At 37.1% G+C, this 20,713-nt stretch overlaps 1 protein-coding gene across 1 annotated transcript in view; it reads left to right on the top strand.

Annotated features, from left to right (window-relative positions):
• HSPA14 (heat shock protein family A (Hsp70) member 14) overlaps positions 1–20,713 on the top strand; it is a 38,889-nt gene that overhangs the window by 13,174 nt on the left and 5,002 nt on the right. Inside the window, exons 8-11 of the mRNA XM_035021587.1 lie at positions 548–709; positions 2,426–2,581; positions 4,502–4,604; positions 20,192–20,404. Of these exons, the coding sequence (XP_034877478.1) occupies positions 548–709; positions 2,426–2,581; positions 4,502–4,604; positions 20,192–20,404 (634 nt within the window). The remainder of the gene's footprint in view (positions 1–547; positions 710–2,425; positions 2,582–4,501; positions 4,605–20,191; positions 20,405–20,713) is intronic.

Below are 20,713 nucleotides of genomic sequence, written 5' to 3'. Positions count from 1 at the left end.
TCCCTTGTTCATATCTCACAGCTTAAAAAAAACTAATATGTTTAAATCAGTCGGAAATCAGTTTTAGGTGAACTAGATAAATGTAGAAATCAGAAATTAGCTTCTAGTTTTGCATATGTTTGATTTTTATAGAATGTGTTATTGTAGTACTTTGTTAATATTAGCATATAAAATTTCTATGTTTAATTCTCTTATGATTCGTTATAATCATAATCTACTTGGAAAGGTTAGTGTCTTGCACTGTATGTTAATTATACTGGAATTAAAAAAGAAAAGAAAAGTTAGTGTTTTGAACTCTGCTTACTCAGAAAAATCCAATTTTACCAGTACAACTAAGTAAAAACAAACTTTGACTTCGAATCAGAAGATCTGGGTTCTAGGCTTAATTCAGCACTAAGTGATGACCATGGACAACTAAGTTGACTCATGTGAGATTTTCAGATTCCTTATTATGATTAGGGGTTAAACTAAGTTACTTCTAATGTTCAACCTACCTTTAAAACAGTGTGATTCCCTTATAACTTACTCATGTTATTTTTCTTTTAAGCAATATCTTGGTGTTTAAACTTGGAGGAACATCCTTATCTGTCAGCGTCATGGAAGTGAACAGTGGAATATATCGTGTTCTTTCGACAAACACTGATGATAACATCGGAGGTACACATTTCACAGAGACGTTAGCAGAGTATCTAGCTTCAGAGTTTCAGAGGTGAGTACTAATGGACTTGATGTTTCGATTGAAGTTTCTTCAGGGTTTGTTTTTTCGTTTTTTGGTTTTTTTCCTATTTCAAATTGCTCTGCTTTGAAAAAGGACATGTTTTTTGTTTTTATTTTCCAGTGCATTGGACGTTTTCATGTCTAGAGTTACAATGTCCTCCGCGAGCATTTGCATGGAAACAGGTTAAGCTGCGCAGCGCAGTGTGCTCAGATTTTTCACTTAGCCTGAGGGCCCACCAGACATTGAACTGTGTAAACTTGGGTCTCAAGTTCGAATTCTTAATTCCTCAGGAGCTGCTGTTACGTCTCGATAAAGGAGGGTACGGGCACTGAGGGCTCACTACCTTCTAAACAAATTTTAAAAGTTTAGATGTGATAAAGATTACATTACATTATAAGTCACATCCTAGTGAATTAGTGTCTTCGGAGTGTTTATTCAGTTACTAATCTGCTATCACAAGGAGTATTTCAGTTTTGTTGCTAGGTGTAATTATTCTATTCAAAATCATGAGTCACATAGATAAAGGTTAGATTTTGAACATTGCCACTCTTAAAAAAAAATTTTTTTTTTTTTTTGCCAAAACAGTATTTTCATCAGTTTGATTAAACCGACTGGGTAAAAAAAGTCTTGAAAAAGAAGTAAGTTCTCACGTGTTTCATAAAGACCTGTACTGTTTTTTGTTATGAAGGTGCTTCAACTCAAGGATAAGACATTGTTAATTTGACTACCAATTCCAGTTATTAGATATGTTTAGAAACAGAGCCAAGCAATTTTAACAATTAACTCGTCTTGGAGATAGAGAAATTGTGATTTTGCATATTTTGTGTGTGTCAGATTTCTTTAAAGAAGCCCTTTTCCAGGGTGCCTGGGTGGCTCAGTCGGTTAAGCATCTGCCTTCAGTTCAGGTCATGGTCCCAGGGTCCTGGGAATGAGCCCCAAGTCAGGCTACCTGCTTGGTGGGAAGCCTGCTTCTCTCTCTTCCACTCCCCCTGCTTGTGCTCTCTATCTCTCTCTCTGTGTTAAATAGGTAAATAAAATCTTAAAAAAAAAAAAAAAAATGAAGCCCTTTTAGTTTTGTTTTTTAGTGCTGGACAGATCATTTTATACCATTAAACCATGATTGTGCTACATTTATAAAGGGAGAGAGAGGAGACATGACCTCGTCACGTAGATCTCCTTCACCCTCCATTTGTTGCGTCTGCAGAAAGATGGCAGCTACTCTACTTTCTTAAAGGACAGTCTGTTATTACGGTCACAGAATTTAGCAATGCCAAGTATCAAAAATATTCGTTACTCATTTTTCTTTTTTTTTTTTTTAAGATTTTATTCATTTATTTGAGAGAGAGTGAGATAGAGAGAGCATGAGAGGGGGGAGGGTCAGCGGGAGAAGCAGACTCCCCGCCGAGCAGGGAGCCCGATGCGGGACTCGATCCCAGGACTCCAGGATCATGACCTGAGCCGAAGGCAGTCGCTTAACCAACTGAGCCACCCAGGCGCCCTCGTTACTCATTTTTCTTGAGGAGACCCTTGTAATTGCAAAGAATTTCTTCAGAAAGTTCGGAGGGTTTGAAGCTCGTTACTAAAATCTGATATTAATATTAATTTATGGGATTTATTATCCGAGTAGGCATTATCCAGATTTGAGTTTTTATAAATTCTAAATGGCCTAGGAATTACTAAGCTCCAAAGACTATATTCTTGATTTAGATCCTTCAGACATGACGTGAGAGGGAACGCCCGAGCCATGATGAAGTTGATGAGCAGTGCTGACATCGCAAAGCATTCTTTGTCAACCTTGGGAAGCGCCAATTGTTTCCTCGACTCACTATATGAAGGTCAAGATTTTGACTGCAACGTGTCCAGGTAAAACTGAAATTCAGGGAACTTACAAAAGTCCAAATACATTCATATTTTTAGGTTCTCACTTAGGGCTTTTTGTTTGTTCTTTTGAGATTTATTAACCGTCAGTACAAGGAGAGCTTTCCTGTCTTTATTGTGAGGTCCAGTTCTTATCAGACTAAGTAACTGCTCCCAGAGTACTGACATCAATTGTGATTGCTTGCCCTGTTATTGACAGCTACAGAGGGCAGTGTGTGAAAAAGGCATCCTAGATCTTTGAAAGAAAGGCTTGTTGTTGGTTAAGTTAGTGGTACTTACTCTAACTAAATAGTTAACACAGCATGGCTGGCTGTAATCTAAGTGGTAATCTGTATTAACTCATCAAATTCCCATAACAACCCAATGAGGTAAGTAGTGTTGTTTTCCTTATTTTACACATGAGGAAGCTGAAACAGAGAAGTTTCATTCTTGCCCAGGGCTACACGGTAAGTATGTGTAATCTTAGCGATGGACAGGGTTTCCAACCCCACAAGTTTGACCCCAGAGTTCATACTCTATCACATTCTACCTTAGTTTCATATCTGTCTTGGTTTTGTTGCCTCTGTCATCCATTGTCAACATTTTAAATTTTGATAGTGTTTATTTAGTAAACACAGGTTTAATGTGCATAAAATTGTTTTAAATTCCCTTATCTTTTGCATAATCCAAAACGTTGGTTGCAGGTGATTACACGTGTACCCAAAGAATCCAAAGGGAAGACATTGCCCTCTCATTTTGCCTTGCATATTATTAACAGTAATAATAGCTACCAGTGGTTCACTATTTAAACCTCCCAACAACCAACAGGTGACTTGGAAACATAGTAAAAATTTCCGGAATTACAGTATTATTTTTAGGATTCTACTCACTATATTTGGTTAAATTCACTCTTCATTTGGTCCTTGTAGTTTAGCTTCCTTATTTCCCTGGGCTTTCCTGAAGACTCTAGCTCTGCGTGCCCAGTACAATAGCCACTAGCCACCTGTAGCTATTAAATTATAATTAATTAGAAATAAATAACATAAAAAATTCAATTCCTCAGTAGCACCAGCCACAGTTCAAGTGCTCAGTAGTCTGGTGGCTCACAGAAAATTCTATTAGCACTGCACCAGCTCTTCAAAGAGAGATTTCAAACTATAATCCAAAAGATTGAAAGGTTGGGGGCAGAGTGTTGTGTATTTTTTCTGTTTCTAGAATTCCTAATTTAGTGCTGAGTTTGTCCAAGTACCAGTATATGCTTGCGTATTATTGCTTAGTTATTAGGAATGAAATAGAATTTGTAATTTTTCATTAAGGAAATTTTGTCTTTATTACAAAGATTTCAACTATTAGGTATATATAGATAGCACAAATAAATTTAAAAATCAGGCATCTGCATTTAAGTTTAGTAGAAATTAGGGAGTACATTTTTCATAAACACAGATCTTTCTTAAAATTATATGCTGGCATTCAAGCTTCTCAGAGCAAGAGAACTAAACTTATGTACCGCATAGACTCAGATTATAAAGAAAAAATAATAATTTTTTAAACTTCGAACATATAAAAATAGCAGAAGCTTCCAAATGATGGTTTGATTTGAATCTGTGGCTTTGTTGGGAATGCCATACACTGTGTATTTATTTTTAGGTTTTTTGAAAGCTTACAAGTAAGCCATGGGTAAGAATCTTCTGAATTTGACGTTGAATGTCTTCATATATTTATAGGTGAATAACTTCGATGTCCCCTCCCCCCATGGTGTTACACTGTTGGGTGTTAAATGTCTTGTTCTGATCATAAACCTATTTTTAAGAGAACTGTCACATTAAGTTTTGACATTACTTACTCTTCACAAGAAAAATTGTCTTAATTGTACTGAGCCTTTTCTCTATGTCTTTTCTTCTGTGTGTGTGTGTGTGTGTTATACAGAGCAAGATTTGAACTTCTCTGTTCTCCACTTTTTAATAAATGTATAGAAGCAATCAGAGAACTCTTAGAACAAAGTGGATTTACAGCAGATGATATCAATAAGGTAATACTTTTATATTTTTCTTATTTATTTTAGGAGTAGTATCAGACTTGGAATTTAGAAAATAGCCCCTTGGTACTGAAATAATATTTTTATTAATTTGAATATTTTCTGAGCTTGTGTTGATGAATAAGGAAAATTGAATTATTACTGGTTCCATTGATACATGTTTATCAGTTTCCTAGCAAAAAAGAATAGTTCCTTTCCAGTATATTTTTTAAGATGTAAGCAAAAGCTAAGTGGTAACACAAGCAAGGGGAGTGGGAGAGAGAGAAGCAGGCTTCCGCTGAGCAGGGAGCCCGATGCGGGGCTCGATCCTAGGACCCTGGGATCATGACCTGAAACTGAAGGCAGATACTTAATGACTGAGCCACCTAGGCTTCCCCCTTCAGTTACCTTCTAAAAGAGTTGCACTAACTAATACTCATATCAGCAATACTTAAAAATACGTATTTTATCTTCCCGACTCTGAGTCTTACTCAAAGATAAATTTTCCATTGAATTGTTGAAAAATTGATATTTTTGTATATTATTGATACTTAGAGGATTATCTCTTAAATGTTTATTCAATTTTGTATTTCCTTGTTTCCTACTTATTTCATATTCTTTGCCTATGTAATGATCAAATCTTCCTATTTTAAAAAAATTATTTTGTACAAATGCTTTACATAATCAGTACATTAATTGTGATTTACTGCAATCTTCTTCTGGGGCGTGTAGTTTACTGTTTAATTTTGGTCCTCTGAGGGAAGGATGGTACTTGACATACAGAAATTTCATTTATTTATTTATATCTATTGGTCTGTCACTCTGATTTCTTCAGCTGCTTCTAAGTTTATAAATTCCATCTCTGTTCAGATGTATGACAGATATTTAATACTGTTTTCTGTTAAATTGTCTATAGTTTGAAAATTTTTATATTTTAACTATTTTGGTGTACACTGTATAGTAGAAATTGGGGTATTTTTGTTTTTTGGGTGGTTTTCTTTGCAGTTTAGTTCAGAAGTTGTTTTTTGAACACTTATAACATGCCAGGCATTGTGCTAGGTGCTTGAGGGCTGGGGGGGGGTGGATCGTGGAGAATAAGACATAGTATAATGGTAGCGAGGCTGTGATGGGAAGTGAATGGGTTTGGAGACAGACCCACCTGAACTGGAAGGTTCATGGTGCTAATGGTTCCAGAGTAGACTTAATTTCAAACCACTTAATTTCCTGAGCCTTCTCTATCTCTTTTTTTAAAATTTTATTTATTATGTTATGTTAGTCATCATATATTACATCATTAGGTTTTTTTAAAATTTTATTATGTTATGTTAATCACCATACATTACATTATTAGTTTTTGATGTGGTGTTCCATGATTCATTGTTTACATATAACTATCTCTTATTAGGGGGGTGAAAATACTTACCTTTTAAGTGAGTATTATAACTTATTCTACAGGGTTGTTACAAGGATTAAGTGAAATACCATGTGTAGCATATTAATAGTAAGTGATAATTAATATAAGTTCTCTTCCTTCATTAACTGGTCATAGAACCCTGATATTTAGATATCACAAATGGTACAGTTCTCAATTGCTTGAATTCAAGTTGAATATACTTAGGATTAAGAATGTCATTAAAGGGACGCCTGGGTGGCTCAGTCGGTTAAGCGTCTGCCTTCAGCTCAGGTCATGATCCCAGGGTCCTGGGATCGAGTCCCGCATCGGGCTCCCTGCTCCGCGGGGAGTCTGCTTCTCCCTCTGCCTCTGCCTCTCTCTCTCTATCTCTCATGAATAAATAAATAAAATCTTTAAAAAAAAAAAAAAAAAGAATGTCATTAAAGATTCACTCCCCAGATATTTCTAAAATATACACTTTTGAGAATTTAAAAACAGAGTTGTCTTTGTAGTTTGTTGACCTTCTTACAGTAACAAACGAGCCCCAAATTTCAGTGGTTTTGTACAGTAAACAGTTCTGAAGGTGGCTGCAGGTCAATTGCTCTGGCTCTCTTCTCCGTGCTTCCCATTCTAGGACCCAGGCTTAAGGAGCAGCTCTCTGGGACATGCATTTCTCATGGCAGAGGGGAAAGAAGGAGAGAGCTTGCATGGCTTTAAAAAGCTTTTGCTTCAATATGGTGTGCCTCAGCGTTATTCACATGCGGTTGGCCAAAACTAGACCAACCTGACAGTGGGGCAGGAAGTCACCTCCACCTGCAGAGAGGCAAAGACAGGGCAGTGGCTGTGGGTGGGGGTGTGTCATCCTCTTATAGGGAAGGAGGAGGGAATAATTGGACTTTTACTTGCCTTAAAATATTTAATCCCCACAACAGCACCATGAGGTAGGCACCATGATCTCCATTTTCAGGTGAGGAAACTAAGAGGCTTCCAAAGAGGTGAAGCGCATAAGTGGTGGAGCTGGTACTGGAGCTCGGGCAGTCTGCCTCCAGAACCCAAGCTTGCTCTTCACCCATGGCTATGCCCACTGCCTTTCTCTCCTTAGTGTCTGGATTTCGTGTTTTTTGGGGGGGTTTTTTGTTTGTTTTTTTCCAGAAGAAATCCTCTGATCTCTTGCTCGAGAAGGACACGTCTGGTTTCTGGCCTTCTGAGAGCAGGAGCGTCAGGGTTCCTGTTCCTGTGTGCACTTTCCCTATTCCACCTGCTTTCAGCACCATGCCCACTCCTGCCCCGTGCTGTAGCATTGTGCCCACATCCCATAACTGGTCCAAACCTCCAACCCTGAGTGTGGGAGAAGGTGCTGCTGGCCCCCTGTCTGGGTGAGGGGAGGGCTCTGGGGAGTCCAGTCACTCTGTATATCCTCTCTTCCAGTCACCCTGCTTTCACGTCTCAGCTTCAGCCTCCTTTCCTGTGGTGCTTGGTGCTTCCAAGGCCTGAGCCACCCTGGGATTCTGTGTATGTCAGACCACCTTGCTTTCTCTTTGGTTATCTCAAACTTCATCTGCCTTAAGACAGTTACCTCTCTTTTCCAGAATTTGTTGAAATCTCAAACTCAAGATCTCATTCCCATTTATTTTGCCCTCATGCACTTATATCTTAAATTTCTTTACTGTCAGTTTAGCAGGCTTATTATGGAAGAGCACATAGATAAGTTGATGTGATTAATCCCTCCGTTTTAACCAAGCTCCCAGACTCTACAGCTGTAGTTTTAATAGCTGCATGGTATTTGATTGTATTGACATACCATAATTAATAAAACCAATTATTTTAATTGTATAGGTTGTTTTGGTTTTATAAAAAGCAGTCTTGGGGCACCTGGGTGGCTCAGTCATTAAGCGTCTGCCTTCGGCTCAGGGCATGATCCCAGGGTCCTGGGATCGAGCCCTCCGTCAGGCTCCCTGCTCAGCGGGAAGACTGCTTCTCCCTTTCCCACTCCCCCTGCTTGTGTTCCTGCTCTCGCTATCTCTCTCTCTGTCAAATAAAATAAATAAAATCTTTAAAAAAAAAAATCAGTCTTTGTGGCTTTGTGAACATCCTTAATTTCCTTAGAATAAAATTTAGGAGTAAATCCCAGATTTCAAAACTTTTAATATTTATTGCCATATTGCTCACCAGAAAACAATTTACTTTCTGAGTAGGTGTAAACCTTCATTATTAACATAGCAATTTTTAAAAATTCTCTTTATTCATTCTTCTTTTTCCAGAGAGCTTTAGAATTATTTCTTCAACTTCTTACATAAAATCCCATTGTAATTTTGTTAGTTGCATTAAGACTGTAAAATAATTTGGGATGGTGTAGTAACTTTACAGTATTTTGTTTTCCTGACCATGAAGTTGATAATCTCTCTCTGTTCAGATCTTCTTTAATACTTTTAGTTACGTGTTTTTTTAGTATTTACATTAAATTATTGCTATATGTGCTGTCAAATTTATGGCTGTTGTGAATGAGATGTCATTTATACTTTTATTTTCTAATTTGTTTTCACCGATAAATGGAATACTTACAGAATTTTGCTTATTTATCTTATATTTTGCCATTTTTTTAAATATTTTATTTATTAATCTGAGAGAGAGAGAGAGCACAAGCAGGGTGAGGGGCAGAGAGAGGGAGAAGCTGACTCCATGCCAACCAAGGAGCCCAATGAAGGGCTTGATCCCAGGACCCTTGGACCCTGGGTTAAGGCAGACTGAGCCACCCAGGCGCCCCTATATTTTTGCCATTTCAGGAATTCTTGGTATTAATAAGTTTTCATGGAGTCTTCTGAATTTCCTAGGAATGCATTTGAATTAATTTACTAGTTAATCCACAACTAATTATTGAGCACGCCTATTCCTGTGCAAGCAGGTTCTAGGCACTTGGGATACAACACTGAATGTAACGAAGCCTTGGCCTTCATAGAACTTGCGTTCCAGTAGGGATATTCAGATAATGTATAAAGGAACATAAAAAGAAAATAAGGCCCAGTTATGATAACTGTTATGAAGAAAACTAAAGCAGGATAAGGTCATAGCTAGTGACAGAGGGTGATTTTTCCAATAAGAGACCCATGTAAGGAGGTGGCTTTTGATGAGAGACCTGAAAGAAGTAGAGGAACCGGCTGTGTGCTGTCTGCCAGTTTTCCAGGCGGAGGGAACAGTGACGTTCAAGAAGCTTGCTGTGTTTGAGGGGCAGCAGGGAGTGTAGTGGGTGGGACTGAGTGGACCAGGGAGAGAGTGGTAAGGGAGCTAGGGACTGGATCAGAGCACAGCGTGGATGCCTCTGGCTGCAGGGGCAGGAGTACAGTGTGGTTGGGCACGTGAGTCCGGATTGTAGGAGAGAGTTCTGAGCTGGAGGTCTACGGTCGTCAGTGCCTGTGTGCCCCGTAGAGCCATGCCTGCATGAAAGAGAGCCACAACAGAGAATAGGCCTCAGGACGGGGCGCAGGGCCTCTGCGCACTCACAGGCCGGTTTGGGACTAGCCAGTGAGGAAACGTGAGAACCAGGAGACAAGGAAAACTGTGCTTAGGGAGGGCAAGATCACCTGCCCTGTGATCACCAGCAGGTGAGGCCCGAGGACTGACCGCTGGGCTTGGCAAGGTGCAGGTGCCCGCCCATAGCGGTGTTAGTGGAGTTACGGAGAGAACGCGCTACTGGAGTGAATTTAATAAATTGAATAGAAGGTAGGATCATGGACACAACGAGTACAGAGAACTGTCTCGAGAAGCTTTGCTATAAGGGCAGCAGGAGAATCAGGTGGTAGTTGGGGTGGGCCGTGAGGGTTATACATGAGTGGTCTCAAATATGTATTCCTCACTTTTTTATATATATTTGGTTGCCTTGGTCAGAACTTCCTTCTTCTGTTCTCTTTTTTAGAGGAATATGTTATTAGTCTTTTAACAAAAAATGTGATTACTGCTAATTGGGTTGAAATAGTTTGGGCGCCTGGGTGGCTCAGTCGGCTAAGCGTCTGCCTTCAACTCAGGTCATGATCCCAGGGTCCTGGGATCAAGTCCCACATCGGGCTCCCTGCTCATTGGGGAGCCTGCTTCTCCCTCTGCCTGCTCCCCCTGCTTGTGCTTGCTCAGTCTCTCTCTCTCTGACAAATAAAATCTTAAAAAAAAAAGAGAGATTCTCTTTCCCATATTGAGCATTCTCTTTTCCTAACATTTCCTGTGTTAATATGAAATAGGTGCTGAGTCTTTACAGCTGTATTTTCTGGACACCTGCAAGGCAGTCTTAGGGTTTCCTTTATATTTGTCTTAAAGTTGTGTGATAAATTATTGATAATTTCCTGATGTGGAACAGTATTCCTGAGATAGACCTCATTTGGTTATGAAGAATTATTTTTTTAATATATTAATTTTCTGTGATAATTTATTTATTGTTTTCACCTTATTTACGTGGGTTAGCAGGAAGGAGTAGATGGTGTATTTCAGGCTTCTCTACCTTAACCATATTGTCTGAACAAAGTAACCCCTTTTGATATCAGATGCTTTAAAAGAGAATGGTTCTGCTTTTTGGTTTCGTTGGTCTAAGAAGTGCCTTAGTGGGACACCTAGGTGGCTTGGTTGGTTAAACGTCTGCCTTCGGCTCAGGTCATGATCTCAGGGTCCTGGGATCAAGCCCCATGTCGGGCTCCCTGCTCAGTGGGTAGTCTGCTTCTCACTCTTCCTCTCCCACTGCCCCTCTCCCCCTGCTTGTGTTCTCTCTCTCTCTGTCTCAAATAAATAAAATCTTAAAAAAAAAGATAAGAAAAAAGAAGTGCCTTAGCTACTGGCCTTCCAACTCATTCTCTCATCCCTGCGTGATAAGTTGTCCGTGGCATTTCCTGAACCATTGCTTATCAGTAGGGCCCCAACGCTTCTATTTAGGGACAGTGAGAAGCATATGGGTGAGTCTCAAGCATTGTTCAAATAAGAAGCATATTATAAGCTGGAAGCACAGCTTGGTCCTTTTCTCATCTTTCCTGCTCCTACCTCCCTTCTTTTTCAGTCTAGGAGCATGACCTACTCCTTCCTTAATAGTCTACCTTGTCCAAGGTTGTAACTTTATAAGCAGAGGCTACTTCTCTCTCTCTCTTTAAAAAAAAAACTCCTGAGACATGCTCAAAGAAATAAGAGCATTATTCCTTTTTGACTCAAATGCTTGAACTTAGAATGACAAAGTATCACAATATATCTGATTCATTTACTCAGAATAATACCTTCTAAACCAAAACTTCCAGTACTCTACTTTATTCCAACATAATATAATCATACACAGTGTACCTCAGAAAGAGGTTAATATTACCTTCCTTTTCTTCATAGCCTGAGGCACCGTGTGGGAGAAGTTACACGCTCTAGCAGTTAGTTATAGGGGCCAGGCGTGAACGTGAGTAAAGTTGTCAGGTATAGGAAAACACAGCTGTCAAAAAATATCAATCTGGGGTGCCTGGATGGCTCAGTCATTAAGTGTCTGCCTTTCACTCAGGTCATGGTCCCAGGGCCCTGGGATCGAGCCCCACATCAGGCTCCCTGCTTGGTGGGAAGCCTGCTTCTCCCTCTCCCACTTCCCTGCTTGTGTTCCCTCTCTCACTGTCTGTCTCTGTCAAATAAATAAATAAAATCTAAAAAACAAAATATCAGTCTTAACCCAGTATAAAAATACAAATATCTGATAGTGGAGGTTACATTTTAAATTCCAGCTTGAAAAAAATAGCAAATTGACAAATAGAAATATTTAATAATTAATGTTTCTTTCACAACTAATTTCTCCAGATTTGGAACCTGAAACCCCTTTTCTTCTGTTCCACAATGTCAGTGTCAGATCATACATTTTGAGTTGTTTGGTGTAGAATTCACCCTTAAATCCTTTAGAGGGACGCCTGGGTGGCTCAGTCTGTTAAGTGTCTGCCTTTGGCTCAGGTCATGATCCCACGGTCCTGGGATCAAGCCCTGTGTTGGGCTCCCCACTCAGCAGGGAGTCTGCCTCTCACTCTGCCCCTCCCCTGCTCATGCTCACTGTCTCTCTCTCAAATAAAATCTTTTTAAAGAAATTTATTTAAAACCCTTAAACTAGAAGTAATATTTCATTTTTTTCATTTTCATCATGAAAAATATCTACTCACAAAATAGGTTTCTCTAGGGGTGCCTGAATGGCTTGGTTGGTTAAGCATCTGACTTCAGCTCAGGACATGATCTCAGCAGGGATCTGCTTGTCCCTCTCCCTGTCCCTCTGCCCCTCCCCCAATTTGTGCTCATGCGCATGCTTTCTCTCTCTGCCAGATAAATAAGACCTTTAAAAAAATAGGTTTCTCTAAACAAGGACAGAACCTTCGTACAGTGGTTTTTAAATATATATTCAACATAACTACTCCAAAGACACATGTAGAATTCTAAAATGAATCTTTAACCACATAATGTGGGAATATGATTTTAGATATGATTTACATGTCTGTAAATTAAGTTCAACATAAGGAAATGTGCCAGATCCCTTGTCAAGTGAGTTTCCAAAGTATTCATTTCATTTCTCTAGAAGTGAGCAGGTCACATCTTTTACAGGGACAGACTATTGGTAGTATTTACGCAGAATATAATGTCAGTCAGAAAGACAGCATTTGATCCATCACACCTGATGCACCACTGCTGAGATTTTTCCCACAGATGATGTGAAAAAAAGTCCATTTCTTTCTACACATAAACTATATGAATATTTTAAGTACCACACCACAGTTATGCTGCCAGGCAGCCACGTAAGACAGCAGGTTGAGTGTACCGTGCCATTCTTCAAAAAGGAAATAGATTCCCCATTTTCCCTGAAACACATAATCCTTTTGGTCTTTCTCTCATTTTCCTACTAGATTGAGAGATGGGTTTAGAGAGTTTGAAAAGTTTCACATTAAAATCTCTGCTGTAAGCAAAGCAAGAGTAAATATGTGATTATAAATGGCAAGTGACCACTGGCTGGTGTGAGGGGCACAGGAGGTAGTGGTGGGCCTGCCACGTACAGACAGGAGCCTTCCTAGTCCAAAAGGGGTAGCAGCTGCCCACTTAAACTGCCTTTCAGGGATGCAGGCTAGTGCTACTGAAGCCTTTGACTTTTTAAGAGACTCTCAAATAGGGACTTGGAATAAAACTTTTTACTGTTTATTTTGAATTGGTTTTATATTTGCATAATTCAAAATGCAAAAGCTTCCCCCCCCACCCAGTCTTTTTCCCTCCCTGGAGGTAACTAATATTACTGATTTTCTGTGAGTCCTTCTAGAGATATTTTTACATAGTGTTTGATTTTTTTCTTTTTTTAATTTACTGTTTAAATGTTAGTAACTAATTCAGTACTTGTAAGATTTCTGTGTAAGGAGACAAAACATTTTGCATGAAAAAAAAACATTTTGCATGATAAAATTTGCAAGTTGCTACTTTGCAACCTTTGTTCCAGAGGGTTTTGTTTTATTGATGTTTGTTTTTGTGGTTTTGTCCCTGGGTTATCAGATGCTTATAAGATGAATTTAATATCTTTTCATCTTCTTAAGTATTCTGTGGATATTCTCTGTTCCTCAGAAGTTCTAAAGAAACTTTCATGATTTCTCTTTACTGCTTCAATCTTGAATTTAAGTATTTTGTAGACCTATTCCATGATGATTTCTTAAATTCTTAACAGTTGACTTTGTATAATCTTATAATTTTTAATTTTGTGTCTCTTTTGATATTAAAATTTACAAGTACAGAGAAATTTTTGAAATCTGGACAGTTTCTCTTATTTATTTTTTGCTTTTTGAATTTCCTTTTCCTTTCCTAGGTTTGACAGTTTTTTGTGTGTGTGTTTGTTTTTTTGCTCCAACTCCTGCCACTACTGTCCCCCAAAAAACTTTTTAAATTTTTTTTTAAGTCATGTTTTTTTTCTTTTCTAATTGGTTTATTTCTGATTTTCTCCTTATTTCTTCCAGTCTTTCCAGGACACTTCCATTATTTTTCTAAATTCTTACATTGAATGCCAATTTATTTTTTCATTTATTTTTTGCCCTAGTAAAAAAATTGACTAGTTTCACTTCTTAATAGCTTTGGTTTTATTCCATAAGCTTTGACAGATTTTATTGTTTTATTTTTAAAATAATCTGTAATTGTTTTTCCTTTTTGTTGTTTAGATTCATGTTTTTCATACCCAAGTAGTTAGGTGATTTGATTTTTTTAACAACAGTTTTATGAAATTACTGTGAAAGTTATATTTGAAAAGCCTTTGTAAGACAAGTTATTTATATTCAAAATATGTATATTCTATTAAAATTTAAATCACAAAAGAAATCTCATACTACAGACTAGACCGTTTAAAGAATTTATTTAAATTAAAACTTGGTGGTTACTGTCAGCATTAATGGTAACACATTGTTAGTATTTTTTTTACTTTTTTAAATGAAAATTCCAAAAGCCAAGATTTTCTAGTTTTTTATTTTTTTGTTTTGTTTGTTTTGCATAGCATCACTTAATTGCTTCTTAATAAAGCTTTTTGATGTTGAATATGAGAAATTTGAAAGGGCATATTCTACTTTTTTCTCATACTTACATAGGATCATAAAATTTTAAAGAAGACTTTTAGTTTTACTTACCTCCAAAACAGACCTTTTAGTGAGTAGTCTTAGGGAACTTTGCCAGGGCAACCTGCTTTTCTTTTTTTCTTTGTTTCACTCAGCTGATGTTCCTCATGCTCTCACCTGAAGATCGGTATGGTATTACTCCTCATTTCACACCTAATGTTAAAGGGGCCTGGTTTTCATCAGCTGATCCTTTTCTCTAACATATTGAGCTTTGAGAACATCCATAAAGAGACTGTAAAATAAGAAGTAATTACTGATGATTTCCCTTCCTGGGCTACCTATTTATTCAATATTCTGTGTACCTATGGAGATGTAAGTGTTAAATGTATGAATTAGGACATTAAGGTCTTCATAAAGGAGCAGTTTTATTCAGCTTTATTCAGTTGTAATTGACAAATACAATTGTAAGATATTTATAGTGTACAGGTAAGATTTGATATATGTATACATTGTGATAGGATTCCCACCATGGAGTTAATTAACATATCTGTCACCCCATATTTTTACCTTTTTGGATCAGAGGTGAAAACACTTAAGTTTGCTTTCTTAGCAAATCTCAATTACACAGTATAATATTATCAACTATAGTCACCATGTTATACTTTAGATCCTCAGACCTTATTCACTTAACAGCTGAAATTTTGTACGCTTTTACCAACCTCTCCCTATTTTCCCCACCGCTTAGCTCCAAACACTTTTCTACTTTCTGTTTCTATGAGTTTGACATTTTTTTTTTTTTTTAGATTCCACATATAAGTGACACCATGCAGTATTTGTCTTTCTCTGTCTAGCTTATTTCACCTTGCATAATGCCTTCCGGATTCATTCATGTTGTTGCAAATGACGGGATTTCCTTCTTTTTTAAGACTGAATAATACTGCATTGTGTTTATATATATGCCACATCTTTATTCATTCATCCATCAACAGACACAGGATATTTCCATATGTTGGGTATTGTGAATAATGCTGTAATGAACATGAGAGTACACATATTTCTTGAGATAGTGACTTCATTTCCTTTGAATATATACTCAGAAGTGGGACTGCTGGATCATATGGCAATTCTATTTTTAATTTCTTGAGGGATTTCCGTACTGTTTTCCACAGTGGCTCTATCATTTTACATTCCCAACGGTATACAAGGGTTCCCTTTTGTCTGTATTTTTGCCAGTACATGTTATCTCTTGTGTTTTTGATGAGAGCCACCCTAACGAGTGTGAGGCAATATTTCATTGTGGTTTTGATTTGCATTTGCCTTATGATTAGTGATGATGAGCATCTTTTCATGTGTCTGTTAGCCACCTGTATATCTTCTTCAAAAAAATGTCTATTTAAGTCCTTCATCCATTTTTTAATTATGTTGTTTGGTTTTTGGCTTTTGAGTTAATGGCTTCCTTGTATATTTTGCATATTAACCCCTTTTCAGATATGTAGTTTGCAAATATTTTTTCCCTTTTTACAGGTTGCCTTTTCATTTTGTTGATGGTTTCCTTTGTTATTCAGTAGCTTTTTAGTTTGATGTTATTTATTTTTGGTTTTATTGTCTTTGTTTCAGGTGTCAAATCCAAAAAATCACTACTAAGACCAATGTCAAGGAGCTTGCAATCCTATGTTTTCTTCTACGAGTTTTACAGTTTCAGGTCTTAATTCAAGTCTTCAATTTGAGTTGATTTTTGTATATGGTATAACATAATGGTACAGTTTTATTCTTTTCCCTGTGAATATCCACTTTTCCCCACACCACTTACTTACTGTTGTATATTCTTGGTTCCTTTGTTGAAAATTAATTGACCATTTATGTGTGGGCTCTTTTCTGGCCTCTCTATTCTGTTGATCTGTGTGTCTGCTTCTATGTCAATACCATTCTGTTCTGATTACTATGGCTTTGTAATATATTTTGAAATCAGGAAGTGTGATGCTCCAACCTTCTTCTTTCTTAGGATTGCTTTGGCTATTTTGGGTCTTCTGTGGTTCCATATGGATTTTAGGGTTGTCTTTTCTATTTCTATGGAAAATGCCATTGGAATTTTGATAGGATTGCATTGAATCTCTAGATCTCACTTTAGGTAGTGTTTTAACAATATTAATTCTTCCAGTCCATGAACATGGGGTATCTTTCAACTTATTCATGTCTTCTTCAATTTCTTTTATCAATATGTTTATAGTTTTCAGTGTATACATCGTTCACCTCCTTGGTTAAATTTATTCCTAAGTATTTTATTCTTTTTATTGCTATTGTGAATAGATTGTCTTCTAATTTCTCTTTCCAATAATTTGTTGTTAGTGTACAAAAAATAATTTAAAGTAATTTTTGATAAGTATGAACTTACTCTTACCATTTTGCTAATTTTGTTTTGTAGTTCATGTGTTCCTTTCTTCCTTCTTCCTTTGTGATTTGATGGGTTTTTTGTATAGTAATGTGCTTTGATATCTTTATCTTTTGTTGTATATACTATTGGTTTTTGCTTTATGGTTACATGAAGCTTATATAAAACATGTTATAGTTATAATAGCCTATTTGAGACATAACAGCTTAACTTTGCACACATACAGAAGCTCTACATTTTTATACTCCTCCTCTCCACACTTTATGTTTTTGATGTCAAAATTTACATCTTTTTGTATTCTGTTTTCATTCATTAATTATTGTAGTTATTTTTAATATTTTTTTCTTTTAACCTTTATACTAAAGTTATAAGTGACTCAACCCCCACCATTACAATATTAGAGTATGCTGAATTTAACCACAGTTGACCTGTGAACAACACAAGTTGAATTGAGCAGATCTGCTCATAAATGGATTTTTTATCAATAAATACAATAAAGTGCTGTAAATGGATTTTCTGTTCTTCATGATTTTCTTTTTTTTTTTTAAGATTTTATTTATTTATTTGACAGAGAGAGACAAAGCGAGAGAAGCAACACAAGCAGGGGGAGTGGGAGAGGGAGAAGCAGGCTTCCCGCCGAGCAGGGAGCCTGATGCGGGGCTCGATCCTAGCACCCCAGGATCATGACCTGAGCCAAAGGCAGATGCTTAACGACTGAGCCACCCAAGCGCCCCTTCATGATTTTCGTAATAACACTTTTTTCTCAAGCTTACTCTATTGTAAGAATACAGTATATAATATAACATGTAAAATATGTGTTTATTGATTGTGTTATTGGTAACACAATAACTGGTCAACAGTAAGTTATTAGTAGTTAAGTTTTGGGGTAGTCAGAACTTAAACATGGATTTTCAACCGTGCAGGGAATCAGTGTTCCTGACCTTTGAATTATTCAAGGGTCAGCTGTATATATTTACGTTTACCAGTGTGTTTTATAGTTTCATACGTTTTCAGGTTATTAATTAGCATCCTTTTGTTTCAACTTGAAGAACTCCCTTGAACATTGTTTATAAGGCTAGTCTGGTAAACTCCATCAGCTTTCGTTTGTCTGTGAAACACGTTCTCCCTCCATCAGTTTTTCAGGACAGTATTCTTGGCTGACAGGTTTTTTCTTTCAGCACTTAGAATATCTCACATCTGGTTTGCAAGATTGCTGTTGAAATATCTGCTCATCATCTTATGAGAGGGTCCCTTGTATGTAACAGGTTGCTTTTCTCTTGCTGCCTTTAAGATTCTCTCTGTCTTTAACTTTTGACACATTTTTGGGGGGAGGGCAGGAGGGTGGGCAGGGGGAAAGGGAGAGAGAGAATCTTAAGCAGGCTCCATGCCCAGCGATGAGCCTGATGCAGGGCTCAGTCTCATGACCCTGAGATCATGACCTGAGCTGAAATCAAGAGGGATGCTTAACCAACTGAACCACCCGTGTGCCCCATTGACACTTTAATTATAATGTGTCTCAGTGTCGGTCTCTTTATTCATCTTACTTGGTAATTTTGGGGCTTACTAGATCTGGATTTCTGTTTCTTTCCCCAGGTTAGGTAAGTTTTCAGGCATTATTTCTTTTAATATACTTTCTGCCCCTTTTTTTCTTTCTCTTCTTCTGCTAGGACCTCTATAATATGTATATTAGTATACTTACTGTTGTCCTATAAGTCCCTAAAGCTATCTTAATTCTTTTTCATTCTTTCTTCTTTTTGCTCCTCTGTTTAGATGAATTCCTCTGTCCTGTCTCTCAGTTCACGAATCCTTTCTTTTCCTTCATTTAATGTGCTGTTTAACCTCTGTGCTGAATTTTTCAGTTCAGTTATTACATTCTTCAGTTCTGTGATTTCTGTTTGGTAGTTTTTTATATTTTCTATCTCTTTGTTGAAATTCTCACTTTATTCACACATTACTCTCCTGACTTCAGCAAGCAGCTTTATTACTGTTACTTTAAACTGTATTGGGAAAATCACTTATCTTTGTCTCATTAAGATCGGTTTTTGAGGATTTATTTTGTTATTTTTGTTTGGAACATATATATATGTGCATATATATATGTATATATGTTCCAAACAAAATTATATATATTCCAAACAAATATATATAGAGAGAGAGAGAAAGAGAGAGACTCTCCATGTTGATTTCTGTGCATTACATATAACTGCCACATCTTCCAGTCCTGACACACTGGTCTTACATAAGAAATTAACTTTGTCAATCACCCCAGTCCCAAGCTCCTGGTTGCCTCTCAAACCTTTATGCCTAAGCTGCCATCTTTGTTCTTAGTGGCTCTCAGTAGTTGAGAGTGTGCCAAGACCATCAGTGTCCCAAAGAGGAGGATTGCAGTCAGCACCTAGATACAAGCTGATTGGAAGCCAGACTCTCAAGCAGCGGCTGGGAAAGTATGCAGTCAAACCTCTTCCAGGGATAAACTGGGAAATGGGCATTTTTGCCTGGCTCCCTCTATGCTGAGACTAGGTGTATAGCCACTGGGCAGGGGATGCTCCTTAACCATTTAAAAACTGCCTCTTTGTTTGTGATAGTCCTATGGGACTCATGAATGCCAGTCCCTTTGATCATCAGAGCCAGGTGAGCCCCATTCCCTCAGGTGGCAGCCATAAATGCTGGGGCACTTGGGTGGACAGGCTCATAAAGGAGCAGTTTTATACGAAAATCTTCAGAGACAACATATTTAACCAGATGGACCAAGAGCTTAAAATGTAGTTTTGTAAAACATCTTTTTCCTCAGAAAATTCAGTGTTCTTCCATGGTAAAGACAAAAATCTGTGGCACAGTTTTCACATAGATGGCTTATATTCATTTTGTCACAAAAATGCTGTACGATTTATGTAATCGTTTCTTTTACAAGTGCTGGAATAGGACAAAGTATTAATATATTATTTCCTATTCAAATGCCTATTTATGGTTAAGCCTCCTATGCCCAGTATTAATCACAAGCCACATTGTGGCTATATTGTATTTTCTACTGTGTGGTGAGATCTCTTCATTTTAAGTTTTGTTTTTATGAGTAAAGAATATGTTAAATACTTAAAATGTGTTAAATATATATTTATATATATATGGTAACTACAACATAAAATAATATGTTAAAATGGGGCTTCCTATATTTTACCATTACATGCGGTAAGGATGGCTGAACTTATAACACTTAATTTTGAGAAATGGCCATTGTTCTAAAAGTAAAAAACTGAAAATTATTTTTATTTTCTAGGTTGTCCTTTGTGGAGGGTCTTCTCGAATCCCAAGGCTACAGCAACTGATTAAAGATCTTTTCCCAACTGTTGAGCTTCTGAATTCTATCCCTCCTGATGAGGTCATCCCTATTGGTGCAGCTATAGAAGCAGGGATTCTTATTGGGAAAGAAAACCTTTTAGTGGAAAACTCCCTTAAGATAGAGTGTTCAGCCAAAGATATTTTAGTTAAGGTAGGCTTAGCTTTTCTTTACTTTTCCGTAAAAGTAGCATAGACTTATTGCCATAAGTTCTTATACGTACCATGGTTTTACAGTGAAACTTTATATATTGGTAAAAATTTTAAATTTTTACATTTACATATAGATTTATAATTTTACATTTAATGAGTTTCTCATTTTCTTTCAGTAAGTATTTATCTAACATGTTAATTTCTTATAATTTTAATCATAAGCTTCAAATAGAGATAGAGAGATACATGTTTCAATTTATTTTTAAATGAAGTAGGTTGGGATTAAGGATCACTTCTGTTTTCTTCTCTT

Source organism: Mirounga leonina, unplaced genomic scaffold (assembly GCF_011800145.1).
Source record: "Mirounga leonina isolate KUSES-001 unplaced genomic scaffold, KU_Mleo_1.0 Mir_175, whole genome shotgun sequence".
Lineage (NCBI taxonomy): Eukaryota > Metazoa > Chordata > Mammalia > Carnivora > Phocidae > Mirounga > Mirounga leonina.
This window is presented reverse-complemented; position numbering and strand designations above follow the sequence as displayed.